Source organism: Hesperophylax consimilis, chromosome 16 (assembly GCF_061612785.1).
Source record: "Hesperophylax consimilis isolate HC1 chromosome 16, BYU_Hcon_1.0, whole genome shotgun sequence".
Classification (NCBI taxonomy): Eukaryota; Metazoa; Arthropoda; class Insecta; order Trichoptera; family Limnephilidae; genus Hesperophylax; species Hesperophylax consimilis.
In genome coordinates this window covers 27,557,839-27,576,173 of record NC_142851.1, presented here as the reverse complement: position 1 = coordinate 27,576,173, position 18,335 = coordinate 27,557,839, and the positions used below count along the sequence as shown (strand labels likewise).

Genomic DNA, 18,335 nt, shown 5'->3' with positions numbered 1-18,335 from the left:
GGAAGGAAAATGGTGTGAGGGATGATATCTGGGGGTCAATGTGTCCAGGAGTGACGGACGTATGAATCCATCACTCCCACCGAGGTGCAAGGTGATGGGTCGAGCGATAGTCTGGCTGGAGAGGTCTTGAAATATTAATATCCATTAAACGGAATGGCGATATATGATGTCAAGCTAGTGTAAGAGAAACAGGGCGCATGCTAAATGGGCCAGAACCAAGAGGTACTAAGTAAGTGGCGATATTGGTTTCCGTTCAAATCCATATAAAAGGCATTTCTGGTGTATATTATAATTATTTTCTTTTATTGTTTAACTTATAACATTGTTACATTGTACATAAAATTAGGTAATAATAGGTAATAGTGAAAAATATATGTTATTGAATTTCTACTCCAATAAAGAGTGCTAGCTCTTGAGCTTGGCGTAGGAGTTATTTCACAATTATTTCATGTTTATATCAGTAATTAACATAAATACAGTACAATAAATATAAAGTTAAAAGAGGATTGTGACGTTAATTTTGGTTGTAACATGAATTGAAGTTATAACATTTGAAAGGTGATATTAATTTTTTTTAAAGATAAATTTGACCTTTTTTTGAATAAAATAAAATCTGGTATTTTTTTCACTTCTTCGGGAAGACTATTAAAATATTTTATGCCTTTGTAAATGTAATTATTGTGCATTTGTTGAGTTGAGAATAGAGGAATTTGGATGTTAAAATTATGCCTTAAGGATGAGTTAAATTTATGTTTTTTTTATTACAGTTTCTTTATATATTTGTAATATTGCATCTTTTTTATAGAGGTCTTCAATTTTTGGTACTTCGAAAATTTTGAACAATGATGCTGAAGAGAATGTTGGTTGTTTTTTCAAAATTACTTTAATAATTAGTTTTTGTACCACTTTTACAGAGCTTAAAATTTTTCATATGCACCTCCCCACCCAATGATTCCATACTGAAGTAATGATTGGACTAGTGCGTAATATCTAATCATATTATTGTTTTCAATAATAGAAATTGTTATTTTGAAAATGTATGGTGTTGCGGCACAGTGGTCTACTTCGAAAGACATTCGAAAAATAAAAAGTTTTGTTGAATTCTTGTCGCATCGAAAAAGACATACATTGTCATTTATTCTGGTTAACCAGTTAGATATCTTATCTTTTGTTTGGATAGTTAGGAGATATTTCAAAGTTTCATTGCTCATCATGGAATAAAATATAAATAAACACGATACAATTATTATAACACTTGGGTTCAGATTTTCTGTTTTGTAGTTGAGATTTCCCCAATCAAAATAAATAATTGATAAATAATTTAGACACCGAAAAACATAACATTTTAATAAATAATCTCACCAACATGGTCCTTCCGCATCGCAAGCTGTTCATTCTTAGTGTGACCTTCTGGAACGCTTTACAGGCGTTTCTTGCAGTGCATTCTCCCACAATACCTCGGGGTGTCACACAACTTTCAGCTGTTGCTGCAAATATTGAAAAATACGTTATACAAATTTACAAACAGCAGAACAATCAGGTAATGGATAGGTAGGTACAATATACACTAATCAGACCAGTGTTGGTCCTTTTATAGATTTTGCGATTTTTTACAAACTGTTTGAAGAGCCGTCAATAATTAGGTTTTAATACAATTGGTGCAGATACAATTTTTTTAGAATTTATTTCAATATCACATTTAATTACAATAATGAGATATTGTCGCATAATTATCCACGAATTCAATGAGTTTTAAATATTTTTTTAAAATTAATAAACTTTTATTAATTTCATTTATTTATTATTGTTTTTATCACAACATATATAAAAAACACGTGTCACTACAGTGTTCGTACAAGCTAATCTCCGAAAACCGCCTAACCGATGGCAATTAAATTTTGTAAATGTGTAATAATAGTCGTTTTTTGATACTACATCAAGTGAATGGAAGAAAAAGTCGGGAACGTCGGAGAAAGACAAATAAAATAATTATTTGTGGTAAAATGAGGTGTAGGTGATGAACAAAGAAAGATGTGTAAGAAGAATGTATGACGTTTGTTTGAATGGTAGAAGAAATCGAGGACGCCCGAGGAAGACATGGCACGATCAAGTGAAACAAAAACATTATTAAAGTAAAAGTTTTCAAATGTTTATAATAATATTATTTAAATCTTAAAAATGCACCCAGTTTTCAGGTACATTGTAATTCACAACCCTAAAACTTTATACCAAACCATTATTATCTCTGAGCAACGACGGGTACACGTCAGCTAGTATATTATAAAAACTAGCTACAATCCGTAAGAAAAACTATTTAAATTTAAATAAAACTGTAGTTAACAAAGAAAAATAAAGTTCTACAGTGCTTTGTGCAATAGAGGGAGGGCAATACAACGAAAATAAACGAAACATAAAATGATGAAGAAAATAAAGGGTGCATACTATTCTTGTTGGTAGCTCCTTATAATAAAATAAATAATTTTGAAATTCAATGAGTAAAACTTAAAATTACAATATTTAATTAGTGAAGACAATATTAGCGATTTTAAAACTATAATTCGAAACAGAAAAATCAGATAAATATACGGTCGCATCTAAAACTTGAACCCAGGATTTTTGGTTTCTGATTTTTCTGTTGCGAATATTCGTTTTTTTTCAACAATTATAAATGTCATTATTGTTTTCTCATGTCTCGTCAAATTTCTTTGACCACGGCTCTGTTTCTTTGATAAAAGTTGTTTTAAAGGTGCTTAGGAGTTATCATTAATTTTAATTATTAATATTTTATTATTATTTAGTTTTTTATTTCTTTTCTCTTATTTATCTATAAGGTATTTCTTTCGAAATTCTGCTGTATGTACTCTCATATTTATCAGCTCCACACAGGAGGCCAGGAGGTGGGTAGGAATCTCGAGTCAATTTTTCCATAAGTGAGGACGTATGAATCCATCCCTGGATGGATGTCCGATATATGGGAGTCCGGCTGGATAGGTCAAAGAGTCTCTCTCAACCAGCGAAACCCTTAACCAGCGTCTCACGGTCTGGTCCGCCACACAGTAGGTGGGCTGACGCATCCGCCGCTAAGACCTCGACGAACCTTGCCCCATCAAACTGGGCACCCCTGCTAAGTCATCAAAGTTTTTTCTTTTTCAACACCAGTTTATTTAAAAAAGACGTAATTTGAGGAGTATCTTGGAGAATAAAAAAGTCTTAGTTGTCATTTGTGAAATAAATAGTAACATGAAAAAGTTGAAAATTTAAAGGTTTGATAGTAAAATTTCAAACAAAATCAGGCCAATTAAAGAAAAATTTGGAGACCCTATGTTGGTAAAAGTTATTATTTTTAGTTAAAATATTTTTTCTAATGGAATATAAAATGAAACCGGATAGGACCCTCCAACAAAGGGAACATTTAACTGACCTCTGGAAGGAATTGGAGATAGAAAAGAAAAGGTTGAAATTGAATTGCCAATCAAACATTCCTAAAGTTATCAAAAGCCACGCAAAAAACTGACAAACAAATATATAATATTTTTAAGACTCAATGGATATTAACAAAATGTTCGAGGAATGCGTAAGAAATTGCAGAAACTTAAAATTAATTCACCCACCTTATTATACGACATTTTTCTGAATCTTTAACTGAATCTTGGTGAAATGCGGATATCAATCAACACACTGCCTATCCAAATATCCTCATCCTAATCCCAATATCCTAATTCGAGCAAAGAGATAAACGGAGGAGGTGTGATGTTGTGCGGTCTAAAAACATCTCATCCTGTAAATATGGGGCAAGCACACAAGTGTTGAACACATATTTGTAATGCTCAACATACCTAATGGCAAAATTATTATCGGCTGTGTCTACATCCCACCTGCACCGGATTTGCAAATATATAAAAAAAAACCACGATGAGGACATGGAAACACTCAAATTTAAATATCCGAAAGCAAAATTCATAATTGCTGGTGAATATTATTACATGCAGAACTGGACCAGCCGAGACGACATCAGATCGGCCAAAAACGAAGCCAAATTACAGTGCGCTAAATCCAGGGAAATTCGTGATATGTCCATATTTCTGGGACTAACTCGAACAAAAAATGTGTTGAATTCTTTTAATCGAATGTTAGATTGTTTTCAAATGATTCATAAATAGAAGGCAAGAAATCTGACGAATTATTATTACCACTCGATAAAAACCGTCCACCACTAAGTATTATCATAACAAATATATCTGGAAGATCTCCTGACCTAACTACCACATCGAATAAATTCTCCAAGGCCTTGGTAGATTGGTTATTTTCAGAAGAGGAAAATAATTTAAATAATCAATTAGAACAATTTTGTGCTTACTTTATAATGGATTTTATTTAGTTATTTTTATTTATTTATTAGATACAAATAATTACATACATATTAAGGAAGCTTTGGCTGTCCAACTAGGAAATTTTCCCGTTTTAGGACAGCCAAATTGCCTGGTTTAGTTAACATTTGTACACGCTGCTGTTATGAATTATATTTCCATACTTTACATTAATAGTTACGCTAGTAATATAGTCTATATACATATATATTTATCAAAGTAATCAAAATAAAAACTTTTTCAGACATATTTGTACACCCGAATATTAGTTTTTTTTTATGAAAACACCTGATAAATTTTATCAAGGTACATGTAATAAAATGCAATTAAGGAACACTGTATCAGGGTACACGATAACATATTGGATTAATTCAATTTATAGTTACAATATAAGAAAAATATTAGGTGGGTTTCTTAATTTGATCGCTGTTACTGTGCTGTGTATTAGTTTACATAATCAAGGTACATATAATATAATATACATAATCAAGAAAAATATAAACAAGGTACATGAAAACATATTGTAAAAACATTATCAATCACAAAAATTATCAATCGCATTGTATAAATCAGATGCATGGTAGGAATTTTTTATTTAACTGCCAATAACAATGAATAAATGTGAGTACAGAACATTTTTGTTTATCTGTTGGTCATCATAAGTTCGCTTTCGACTCTTCCTAAGTCTAGAAGCCAATAATAAACTAATTTACGCAGAATGCTTATGCTTTCCGATTTCCATAAATCGGGTAAGAGGTTGAATAATTTTGGACCAAGGTAATAGAATTGTCTTTGGGCAAAGGATGTCATAGTAGTAGGTGGAACAACTGGATTCCTCCTTGAATGTCTAGTGTCGTGATAATGATCAATGGAAGGGTAGTGGTGACGTTGTTTTTGAGTGTGTAATATAATTTTTTTTATGTATAGTTGCCTTACATTAAGAACTCGTATCTCTTCGAATAATACATCACTGGGGTACCTAAATGGTTTTTTTAGGATGACCCTTAGTAGTGATTTCTGTGCTTTTGCTAATGGATCCAGTATTGTTTTGGTACATCCGCCCCATCCCAAAGATGCATATTCAAGTAATGAGTTACGCAGAGCATAATATAAACATTTAAGATCTTTTATGCAGAGAATATTTCTAATGCCCAGGAAAAGATGAGTAAGTTTTCTGACTTTTGTGGAAATTGAGTCTATATGTAGGTCCCATCTCAGAAATTTGTCTATCATAATTCCTAGATATTTTATACTATCTACGCATTCTAGGGTGTTACAATTACAAGTAGTTAAGTTATTGCAGTGGTGTATAATAATGTTTTGTGTTTCTTTCGGTTGTCCCGCTTGAGTTGCACTGAAGCGGATGAATTTTGTTTTCTCCTTCTACATTCTGTATATCACGATATATATATTAATGTATATTAATGGATTATATCTACATACTGTATATCACGATGTATATCACGATATATACTACATATCACGATCTGTCACTACTCTCATGAATTATTACAACCTGCTAAGTACAAAAAACTATTACACACCATTGCAAGTAATTGTGTTATTACAACACAAATGTTATGTTTACAATCAATTAATCTAATCATAAATGAACTTCTTAACATAGTTCTGTCAAAATCTGATACCATAGACAAAATAATTTTCCACAAACAAACAAAAAATTCTCATGTTCAAAATTGCCCCCTTTCAAAGCATAATTACTTAATAACACATAAATTATTTTCACATCAATTTTACAAAAAGACATATTTAATAATGCTTATAAATACTTTCTAAATGCATTCTAGCAAAACGGCAATAACATTTTACTATCAAAATGTTCGTGGTTTGAAAAGCAAACTAAATGATTTGCACTGCGAAGTGCTCAGTTGCAATTATGATTTAATTTGTCTTTCAGAAACATGGTTAGACTCCTCAATCTATGACCATGAAATAGTAGATGATCGATATAATATTTACAGACGAGATAGGGACACATCGAGTTCTTTTAAAAAATCAGGTGGTGGAGTTCTAATAGCCATAAAGAAAGAAATGACATCTATCACAGTCCCAACACACAGCTCAAAATTTACAGAAGATTTATGGATTAAATTTAAATTGCATGAAACATCTAGGCAAACCATCAACTTATGTTTGGCGTATTTGCCTCCAGATATACCAATTGAAAATCCCACAGATTTTTTCGAAAAGTGTCAAACAACTTATAATAATTTATCATCAGAGGATGTAACAATAATAATGGGTGATTTTAATGTACCATCCATTCAATGCCTACTAAATGTCAATGAAATTCACACCAGACCAGTCATATATAATAGCCAAAAATCATTATCCCTACTAGACTTTCAAAATTTGACTGGACTTAATCAGTTCAATCACGTCTCTAATAATATAGATCGAATTTTAGATTTAGTGTTTTCCAACCATCACCTTGAAATTCAAATTGCTTCACACGTGCTATCTAAAGTTGACTCCTATCATCCTCCCATTGAATTTGATTTTCTAATGTCTAAATACAGACCCCTACCCACCAACCCAGATCACATCAAATATAACTTTAAAAAAACGGACTACACTAAATGCAATGAAATGCTATCACTAAATAACTGGAACGATCTTAATACTCTGAACTGTAATGACTCCCTACTACATTTTTATAACTTATTATGGCTATCAATTGAAAAACACACCGCTTAAGAAACAGCAACAAAAGGTTTCCAATTTGGTTCAGCAGTGCTTTGATCCACCAACTCAGAGAAAAAGAAAAGTTTAGAAAGAAGTGGAAAAAAAACAAAAATCAATGTGACTATGACAGTTTTTCCATCTTGAGGGCTGGAGTAAAATTATCCATACGTACCTGCCTTTAAACCTATGTAGATTCAATAGAAAACTCTCTACCTAACAGTATCAAAAAATCTGTCAACCCTCATTAAATCGAAAAGAGTTTCTAATTCTCTCCCAAAAATCATGCATCTCCACGACAAATCAGCAACAAATGGCAAAGAAACATGCGAACTCTTTTCTACTTACTTCTCTTCTGTATTTAGCTCACCATCTAATTCTAAAAGTGACTCTAAACTTTCTTTCCCACTCTATAATTATCCACTATCTCATATCGAAATAACCCTAGACGAGGTCAAGGTGAAATTGAACACTCTCGATATCAATAAGGGTTCCGGTCCAGATGGTATTCCTCCACTATTCATTCGAAATTGTGCAGATCAACTTGCAGCACCTTTACACAAACTATTCGTCAAAAGTCTGAACGAAGGGGTATTTCCAGATCTGTGGAAAGTTGCCCACGTCATTCCGATCCATAAGTCTGGCAGTAAAAACGATGTAAAGAACTACCGTCCTATCAGCCTTTTATCTTGTTTTGGCAAAATATTTGAGTCCATTGTATATAAAGACATATTTAATCACGTAACACACATACTTAGCCCTTTCCAACATGGATTTGTTGCTAAACGATCCACAAACACTAATTTAATGGAGTATATGGACTTTCTGTGTAAATCAATGAATAAAAAAACACAAGTAGATGCCGTATACACCGATTTCAGTAAGGCTTTCGACAAAGTAAGTCACCCTGTCTTAATGAATAAACTGGATAAAATCGGCATACACGGAAATCTGCTTAGTTGGTTAGAATCATATTTATCAAATAGAAGTCAATTAGTTACTGTTAACGATTTTAACTCTTCCCCAATATTAGTTACGTCGGACGTTCCACAAGGATCACACCTTGGACCCTTGCTTTTCTTAATCTTCATCAACGACCTTACATATAAACTCCACTATAATTTTTCTCTATACGCTGACGACCTCAAGATATATAAAGCAATTAAATCTATGGAAGATTGTGAACTCTAATGCCGGCGCCAGACATGTGTTCAAAGAAGTGTTCACATAAGTGTTCACATGTGTGGCACGGGCATTTGATACTGTGTTCACTTATTTGCGCACTTAAGTGCGCTTTGCCGTTCCGTGTCGGTTTCTTTGGCGCACATCAAAGGAATCAAAGTCAAAATGTTTGCATGCCTGCCATACTGCGGGAAGCCCAGTAGCGCTTATTTATTTATTATTCAATTTATCTGGCTCTATGGTACCAAACTGGCTGAAAATTTAGAATCGTTATGAGAATAATGGTTAAAATTTAAAAAGTCACAAAATATGCATAAAGTTTCATTTTAGGAAAATTCATCATTTCTATGGCCACTGATTTCAGACTTGAGTTCGAACTTTAAAAGTCAATTTTTCTCTCTATATGGTACCGAACAGGCTGAAAATTCGGAATCGTTATAAGAATCATTGTCCAAATCGAAATCAGTCTCAAAATCTGCATAAGGTAGCATTTCTGGAAAATTTATCATTACTATGGGCACTTTAACAGACTTGGTTTCGAACATTAAAAGCCATTTTTTCTGGCTCTATGGAATCGAACAGGCTGAAATTTCGGAATCGTGATGAGAATCGCTAATCGTTTTGGCTGTTTTTGTTTATTTATTTGCACGTGTAATATATAATTACTAGGACATAAATAATATAAGCAAACTGTGTCGACCAAATCGTCGTCCATGTTATGTGAGGTCTATTTGAAAACTGTGAGCTCAAAGAAGTGATCAAATCTTTGAACACATATCTGGCAGAGACACACATAAGTGACCAAATGTGTGAGCAAAGTCTTCAAATAAGTGTTCACTTATTTGAACACATGTCTGGCGCCGGCATTACAACAAGACCTTAACACATTATCTGCCTGGAGTATTGACAATGAAATGGAATTGAATATAGCTAAGTGCAAAGTTATAAATTTCACCAAGAACACCAACAAAACTCTATACTCATATAGCATATGTGGTCACAATCTGGAAACAGTTGAATCGATCAAAGATTTAGGAATAGAATAGAATAGAATAGAAGAAACACATAGAATACATTGTAAATGAATCAAATAAAATACTAGGTTTTATTGTAAGATCAACTAAACTGTTCAAGAACTCTAATAGCCTAATAATTCTATTCAATTCGTTAATCCGTAGTGTTCTTGAGTACGGGTCAACAGTCTGGAATCCACATTACATTACACAGGTATCCAGACTTGAATCTGTCCAAAGAAAATTTACACGGATTTTGTCTTATCGATCAGGTGTCTACCATCTTCTAAATAGGTATGAACAAAGGCTTAGATATTTCAAACTAGAGAGTTTAGTTAAAAGACGAAATATAAATGACCTCTTAATGCTTTAAAAAATTGTGAATAATCGTGTAAATAGTAACTTAGTCAATCAAATCAATTTTTACGCCAGGCCAAAATATACCAACATATATGAACATATTTTGGACCGAAATTTTTGCCAATAACACTGGATATTTTAATCCTATGTCAAGAATGTCTCGATCATACAATGATCTTGCTAAAACACACACTGTCATAGATATTTTTGCAAATAATATAACTTGTTTCAAGAAATATCTCCACGATTTCTGTACTTAAAAAAAAGAAAAATAAATATATAAAAAAATTGTTTAGTGGTTTAGAATTTTTTTTTAAATATACTCTTTAAATTTTTCTACTTATTATGTGCTTCAATCTTTGTAATTAAGTTTTAAGTTTTGTATATAAATACTGTCATTGTTTTACATGTTTGCTTATGTGAATGTGCAAATGTGATTGCTGCAGACACATTAGTCTAGGGATATTTATAATTGTACTTTTTTTATTTTGTAATCCATAATTAATGTTTTTATAAATATCCTGTTTGTGTCTCGAATTAATAAATAAATAAATACTGTTATTATTTCCTATATATAACAGATATTGTTCTATGTACACTGCATCATAAGTTAACTGTTTTTATAATAAAAACTAGGGCATAATTTAAATTTTAGGTTTAAATATTTTTTTAGATAACAAATAATTATAAGCAATAATTAGTCGGGTGAAATATCAATACAAATTGAAAATTTTTCCCGAGTAAAAATAAATAGCGCCAACGGGAATTGAACCCGTACCTTCTGATGTCCGGTCAGGTGCTCTGAACCACTGAACTATGTCTGCTTATTTCCAACCCGCCAAATAATTCAATATGTATTAGTCCCTCAATCAACAATTTATTTTATCATTAAAAAAAATTATATGTTTTTTAGAGTTTTAAACAAATCAAATTTTAGTTGCTGAAACAGTTGAGTTTTGTATAAAACTATGTATATTGATTATGCAATAGTATTAACTATGTACAATTACTATTCATATGTAAATTTGAATTTTATTGAATATATAAAGGAAAACTTTAAATTGAAATGCAAAACTAGAAATTAAACTCTATAGCAATAAAAAGTTTATTTATATTGTAATATTTTAAAAATAAAACACTTTTAAAAATGTAGAGAATTTTTTCTTTCCCTTTCTCTAAAGCTAAGAGTTTCATAACACAATAATTCCTAACTGAAATAACGTAACAATAAATTATTTTTCCAATTTCTGCATATTTCTTGCATATTTTTTTTTTAAACCCTTGCATTTTTTGTCAAGTATTGATGCTCATTAATTATAACATCTTTCTAAAAACGATTTACGGTTTTTTATTGTAATTTAGGTATATATTTTTATTTTTAAAAAGAAAGTTAAACATTCCTGGGTTACGAATAACCTGAAAATATTTGAAAATCTCCTAGTACTACCATAGTAAGCAGAAAATATTGCTTGTGTTGTTATGGACGAAGCCAACCGAGGAATTGAACACACTACGCCTGGGTAGGTCAACGCGATGTCAACCTAGCCACCAACCGTAAAAATGATAAACATCACAAAAATACTCGCACAATACGTTCGTTCGTGCATAAAAACTTTTTGTTTTTATTTATAGAAGTCTTGTTTTAAAGAGAGCGCTTTGAATTCCGTCTGTCTGTAAATATGTTTGTATGTTCCCTGTCCGGCTAATCCTGTCAAGTGCAAGTCAAATCCACCAGAATTCACATTAGCGTTTTTTTTTTTTTTTTTTTTAACATTATTTCTGGCTTTCACCCTTCAAGGGTGTTCTTGGCCATCATTTAAAATTATTGAGAAATGAAAGGTGAATTTAAATATTAATTTTATTTAAATAGGCAAATTTCAAAATTATAATGAAAATTGGAGTCGAGTTCAGACTTAGAAGAGATGAGATGTTGAATGGAGGGGAGGCAATTTTAGATAAGGCTTGATAGAATAGAGGATATTTGTTTAGAGAGGGACAACCAAAAAATATGTGATCTAAAGTTCCCACTTCTAGACCACAGAATGTACAATCTGGGGAGTCAACAACGTGAATTTTAAAAAGATGGGAAGGAACGGAACAATGTCCGATCCTCATTCGAATGAGTGAAGAAATTTCTTTTTTGGAAAAATGAGGGAATTGCTGAAACCACGGTTTTGATGGAATAGTTCTTTGTATTGAGGCATAGCAGGCTCCCTTGGATTGACTAGCAATGTGCCAATACTCCGACCAAACATTGCGGGATCTATCTTTGATGATGGAAAAAATGTCAGATAGGGGAATGTGGTTTACGAGGGTAACAACAGGGTTGGACGCTCCTTGTTTTGCCAAGGCATCCGCAATATCATTACCCATGATACCAACATGTCCAGGAATCCAAATCAGAGTTACAGTTTTACCATAGCTTTGAATGGAGGCTATCATCTCTCGAATAAGGCATACAAAGTGATCATCAGGATGAAGAAGAGGACTGGATTTAAGTTTTTGGAGGGAACTGAGAGAGTCAGAGAGAACGAGGGAATGTTCAAAATTATTTTTGATTATATATTTGAGAGATTCTATTATAGCAATGCACTCAGCTGAAAATATTGAAAATTGATTTGAAATTGAATGAAATATTCTGTCATTAGAATTATTGTGGTAAACGTTAATACCTATACCACAGTTAGGAGAGTCGGGAGATTTGGATCCATCAGTAAATAAAAGAGAAAAGTTGGGCCATTTAGATGAAATAATGTCATTGAACATATTATTGACAGTTCGGGCCGGGAGATCGGAATGACTTTTAAGGATTCCGATCCCTTCAAATATTGTTGGGGATAGGGTGACGTGACTATATTTTAATTTGTATAAGGGAAGTAGATCATTTTGGATGATGTGAAGCTCTGAGAGAGACTTAAAATTTTTACAGATGTCAGGAAGAGGTTTAGTTGAAGCTCTGATTGTAGATGAATGGGTTGAGTCAATGAACATCGAGACGCTGGGGATAACCTGATGACATTTAGAATTTAAACATTTAAGAACAAATTTGTCAGCAAATAGTTGACGCCTTAAATAAAGAGGAGGATCAGAACATTCTACTTGAAGGGAATTGATGGGTGACGATTGCATCGCTCCAGTTATAATTCGCAAAGATTTAGATTGAATTTTGTCTAATTTATCAAGTACATTTTTTGAGGCAGTACTAAAAAGTGGGCAGGCATAGTCAAGATGGCTTCGAATAAGTGCGTTGTAAAGCAACTTAATGCAAGTAGGGTGAGCTCCCCACCAAACGCCAGATAATGATCTGATGATATTTAAATTTTTTTCGCATTTAGTAACTAAATTATTAATATGGGAAGACCATTTAAGTTTCCTATCAAATGTTACTCCCAAAAATTTTACTTCAGAAGCGTTGGGGATTGGAGAATTTTTAAATAAAATTTGAACGGGGGGGTTTTTATGGCGGTTTGAGAAGGTGACACACTGAGTCTTTTGGATTGAAAGTTCAAGACCATTTAAGGTGAGCCATGTGCAAAGGGCATTCATGGCTTCGTTAAGATATTTGACGGCGAGAGGGATGATTTTGGATGATAAGAAGAAAGCTATGTCATCTGCGAACTCAATAACTTTTACTTGTGGGGGAATAGCGACATGCATATCATATGTGTATATATTATACAGTAAGGGGGACAATACATCGCCTTGTGGTAAACCCTTCCAAATAGACCTACTTTGAGGAAAAATATCTGGAAGTTCAATGAAAATTTTTCTATCTAGAAATAGATTAATAATAGATTGGACAAACATGGGGGGGAGGCCAAGGCCTAGAAGTTTTTTTTTCAAGATTGGGATGGAAACATTGTCAAAGGCGCCTTCTATATCTATAAAGACGGCAAGACAAACTTCCTGTTTAGAAATTGATAAATTAATATCAGTACTGATGATGGCAAGGTTATCTTGAGTGGATTTTTTTTTCCTAAATCCAAATTGAGATGGAGAGAGAAGCTGTTTACTCTCGACAAAAAATTCTAATCGGTTTTTAATTAATTTTTCATAAAGTTTACTGAGGGTGGATGAAAGAGCGATTGGCCTGTAGTTGGATCCAGAATTTGGTGATTTGTTTGTTTTTAAAATAGGGATGATTATTTGACAACTCCAGTCATCAGGCATTATACCAGTCTGGAAGATTTTATTTAAGATGCTTAAGAAGTGGTTTAGAACATTATCATTACTATTTTTGATTATGCTGTAAGGTATACCATCTCTGCCTGGAGATGAGTCCTTGGCTGTTGATAAACAATTTTTTAGCTCAATTAAGGTGAACGGAGAGTCTAGCCAATGATTAGACATAGGAGTATTATAGATGGGCGTTATTTCATCTAAGTTAGGTACAGAAGGGGGGGCAATTTTGTCCAAAAATTCATCGATCCATTTAGAATGAGACGCTCGAGGAGATGGTGAACTGAAGGAAGATCTAAATCTTCGGATCATAGACCAAACTTCCGAAATTGGAGTTTTCGGAGATACTGAACTGCAGAAGTTGTACCACCCGGATCTTTTTTTTGACCTCAATACCCTTTTGGCATTGGATTCAGCGTTTTTGTATATAAGATAGTTCTCCATAGTCATATTGTAACGATAGGAAAGAAATTTAGCTTTCCGAATTCTTACTACTTTGGAACATTCCTCATCCCACCAGGGAGTTGGAGGGAGTTTTTTGAGAGTTTTAGTTTTAGGGGGAGGATTTGATTCATTTATTGCAGTTATGAGCATTGATTTGAAGTTATTATAATCATCTTTGACGGAAAATATATCGGTGGCGGGTGAATTTAATAGGAACTTGTCCATATGAGAGTTAAATTCATCCCATTTGGTGTGTTTCGTTTTAATTTTTGTCGAAATATGAGACTTGTCTGATTGGAAAGAAGTTTGATAAGTAATGGTGATCGGGAAATGATCACTGGAGCAAGGGTCGGGGGACACCACCCACGAGGAGAGAGAAGCCAAACTAGTAGAACATATCGATAGATCCACTGCACTGGGGTTTGTGCTGGGGCGTGAGATCCTAGTAGGAGATCCGTCATTTAAAAGGAAAAGGTTGGATTGATCTAGGAAATCCATCACACTTCGACCATCTCGGTCGGAGAAAGCAGAACCCCAGACGGGGGAATGGGCATTAAAATCGCCTAATATAAAGAAAGGAGGGCTTAGTTGACTTACAATTTGCAACCAAGTTTGTTTATTGAAGTGGGCTGTTGGGGGAAGATAGACTGAAATAAAGGATGTGTCCTTTATTTTAGCTGCAACCATTTGGAAGTCAGCATTGGGGGGTTTGATATTATTTATTGGGGAAAATGATATGGATTTTTTAATAAAAAGGGCAGCACCGCCGCCCGAACCTTCCGGGCGGTCGTCGCGGAGACAGGAATACCCTCCCACATTAAAGTGGGTGGATGGAGTAAACCAAGTCTCCGAGATAGCAGCCAAAGAAATAAAGTTGGAATTTAATAGGTTAAGGAGATCAGATTTGTTAGAAATAGCACTTCGGCTATTCCACTGAAGTATTCTGACATCCTGAAGAGTCATTTTGAATAAATGATTTTAATGTGGAAATAATAGTAGCAGCGTTGGACGGTAGATTAGTTTGAGAAGAAATAAGGTCAATTAGAAGCATAATAAGAGTTTGGATAAATGAAGAATTGTCTTGGGAGAGTTTTTCAGAAAGTTTAAGAGAGTTCATTGAGGACGGATTATAATTATTTGCACACCCATTTGTGGTATTTGAAAGAGGTGAACCATTGGGATTTAAGAGCAGTGAGTTGTGTTGTTGCTGATCGTATCCAGGAGCCGGTTTAGAGATAGCGTTTTTGTATGTGAATTTAGTTGAACGAGAAGAAGTTGTTGTAGTGGAGGGAAGAGGGTTGGATGAGGAGTTGCTGGATAAAGCCTCAGCAAATGATTTTTTGACAGGCGGGAATAGTTTAGAAGCCTGCAGAAAAGACAAGTTCTGAGAGGCCATAGAAATTTTAATATTTTTTTGGCGAGATTGTTCTGGGCAAGATGTGTTGATAGCTGTATGTGAGCCTGAGCAGTTAAAACATTTAGGTGAGGAGGATGAAGGACATTGGTCAGCTGCGTGGTTTTCTCCACATTTAAAACATCTGGGTTGAGATCTGCATGCAGCTTTGGTATGACCAAAACGGCAGCAATTGAAACACTGAGTGGTGGGATAAGTATACATTTCAACTGGTAATGAGTTGAAGAATAAATATATATGGGAGGGAAGAGATTGACCTTCAAAGGTGATAACGACAGATTGGGAGGGCTTCCAGGAAATTATACCCTCAGAGGAGTCCTTGTAATTTAGCCTCCTGGCTTTTATGGGATTGCCAATGTGTTGGGGGGTTGAAAGTGAAGACAGAATTTCTTCGATGGACAGATCGGTCGAGATACCTCTGACCAGGCCCATGCGAGTGACATTGAAAGTAGGGATATATGCCTTAAACTTTGAATTAGATGAAATGAAGATATTTTTGATGAAACTGTTGGCAGCTGACCCTGAGAGGAATTCGACGGAGATTCGGAAGCGACCCTCGGCTTTTACACCTCCAGGCTTGATTGAAAGATTCTTGCTATTTGATAGGAATTTGCCAAATTCAAGAGGGTGGATGGTTTTTCCTTGCTCAGTTTTTTGGGCGTATACTATGAATGGGCCACGGGAATGAAGAGAATAAAAGTTTGTTGGAGGAAGTTGAGAAAGTGCTGGTGGGGACTGTGAAGTCGAAGGCGAGTCAAGTTTTATTGGGGAAGAAGGAGTAAATTTCCTTTTTTTGGTAGAAGTCAAAATGACAGAATCACTGTCAGAAATTTCTACATTTTCCCCGTCTGGGGGGTCCGGAGAGGGATCTGGGGGCTTTGTAGGGGGTCCAGGAGGGAAATCTTCCTCCATTATTCACAACAGTAAACAACTACAATAATAGTATGAAAAATGACAGAAGTAAAAAATTTTATAAATATCTGGAAATCAGCAGCGAAAAGTGACTCCTGGAAGATCAAAAGGGAGAAGAAACCTCAAGGCACAACACACTACACTTTTTTTTGGCCAGAAAACAAAATAGAATGGAAAAAAATTAATTTTAGATAGAGCAAAACAAAACAACTGATGACAGCCAAATGTTATTGTTGCAATCCCACATTAGCGTTATAAGCTAACAAATCGGAATGATCAACTATCATAGAACTACTAGTAATACACGGAAATAAATGAGTGTTGCTGATTAAAAATGGGAGAGCATGTCATTTCATGATAAACTTTTAGTACAATGATGATACATCGTAACACGTGTTGATTCACCTACGTTTGTCCTGATAGTACACAATGACGAATTGGGAAAATATTAGAATTTTTATCAACCCGTATTCAGACATCGCCATAATACATTGGTGTTTTACTGATAGTTTATTTTAGAAAATCTGTCTTTTTTGCCATTGCAATTCAAACAATTTGAAGAGATTCTTAATAAACTAGCAATATTTTATATAAGTAAGTTTTCTCCGTATAATTGGTTTGCAGTGCTGTGTTTTACGATTTTGATTTTGAATTTGAAAATTTTCCTAATCTCGCTCTCAAAACCTAAAAAACAACCTTTTACTGTCTTTACTTAGAGGTTCGATTAACAAAAGTATAATTAAATTTTGAATTTGACATATTTTACATACAATATGCAATAACATAACATAAAACCATTGTACGTAAACCGGCGTTATTGCCGATTCGATTCAGTAACGATACGGTATGATTTAGGATTTTCACGGCCAAAATTATTATAGTGATATGTTTTGGGGTATTATGCCGTGTTGCGCTACCTCGTTCTTTAGCCAAAGTTTCGGACAGCATTGCAGTGTCCATAATACCCCAAAAACTAATCACTACTGTAACGATACGTCTGAAAAAACTTACTTGGACTAGCACAAATCACTACTAGCAAAAATGCCAACACAAGTTTAGCCTCCATCATGAAGAAATAATTTCAATATTCTTAAACACAATAACAAGACGTAACGAGTATTTATCTGTTCAGTTCGGCGTAAGTAAGTCCCGGGCGGTCGGAGACGAACTGACAGCATCCATCCTGATAAGTATTATAAAATTCGTCTGCTATCATAAATTACACAAAAAACGATAAAGTGTTATTTGCTCGCACCTAATTATTTGAAGTTACTCGATTGTGTAACGTTTCAAGTATTATGGCAATAGAGGAATTAGCAGGACAGGGATAAGAAATGTCAACTGGCGTTCCACAAGGATTAATCTTAGGGTCAACGCTGTATGTTATTATTTTACTAAAAATCAATTTTGTAAGTATAATCGGATACATATTTAAAGTAGTAGTACACGTGAAAAACAGTACACAGGTATAATAAAAAACTAATTAAATAATGTAACTAGCAATATACCAATACTATGATTAGTATTAAATTTAAATTGTAAGACCTGAAAAAGTAAATAAATCATTATTATAATACAATAATTAATATCCAATATAATAAAGTGACGTAGCAGCACTGTACTCAGTCACAGTAATTGACATTTATCGAGGTCAAGGTCAGCGACATTATTTATTGTGATTATCTTGGAGATGTCAGTTTGTCTCAAAAGAATTCGCCATCCAGAATTCGTTGTAGTAGAAGTGTTTGTAGTTATTATCTC

The 18,335-nt window shown here is 33.8% G+C and overlaps 1 protein-coding gene across 1 annotated transcript in view; it reads right to left on the bottom strand.

The window, feature by feature from the left end:
* The window catches only part of LOC149416963 (CLIP domain-containing serine protease HP8-like), a 37,935-nt gene extending 20,192 nt beyond the window's left edge, over nucleotides 1-17,743 (bottom strand). The window contains exons 1-2 of the mRNA XM_089641352.1: nucleotides 17,586-17,743; nucleotides 1,363-1,487 (exon numbers count right to left, since the gene is read on the bottom strand). Of these exons, the coding sequence (XP_089497478.1) occupies nucleotides 1,363-1,487; nucleotides 17,586-17,643 (183 nt within the window). The 5' untranslated portion in view covers nucleotides 17,644-17,743. The remainder of the gene's footprint in view (nucleotides 1-1,362; nucleotides 1,488-17,585) is intronic.
* Between the last annotated feature and the right edge of the window lie 592 nt (nucleotides 17,744-18,335).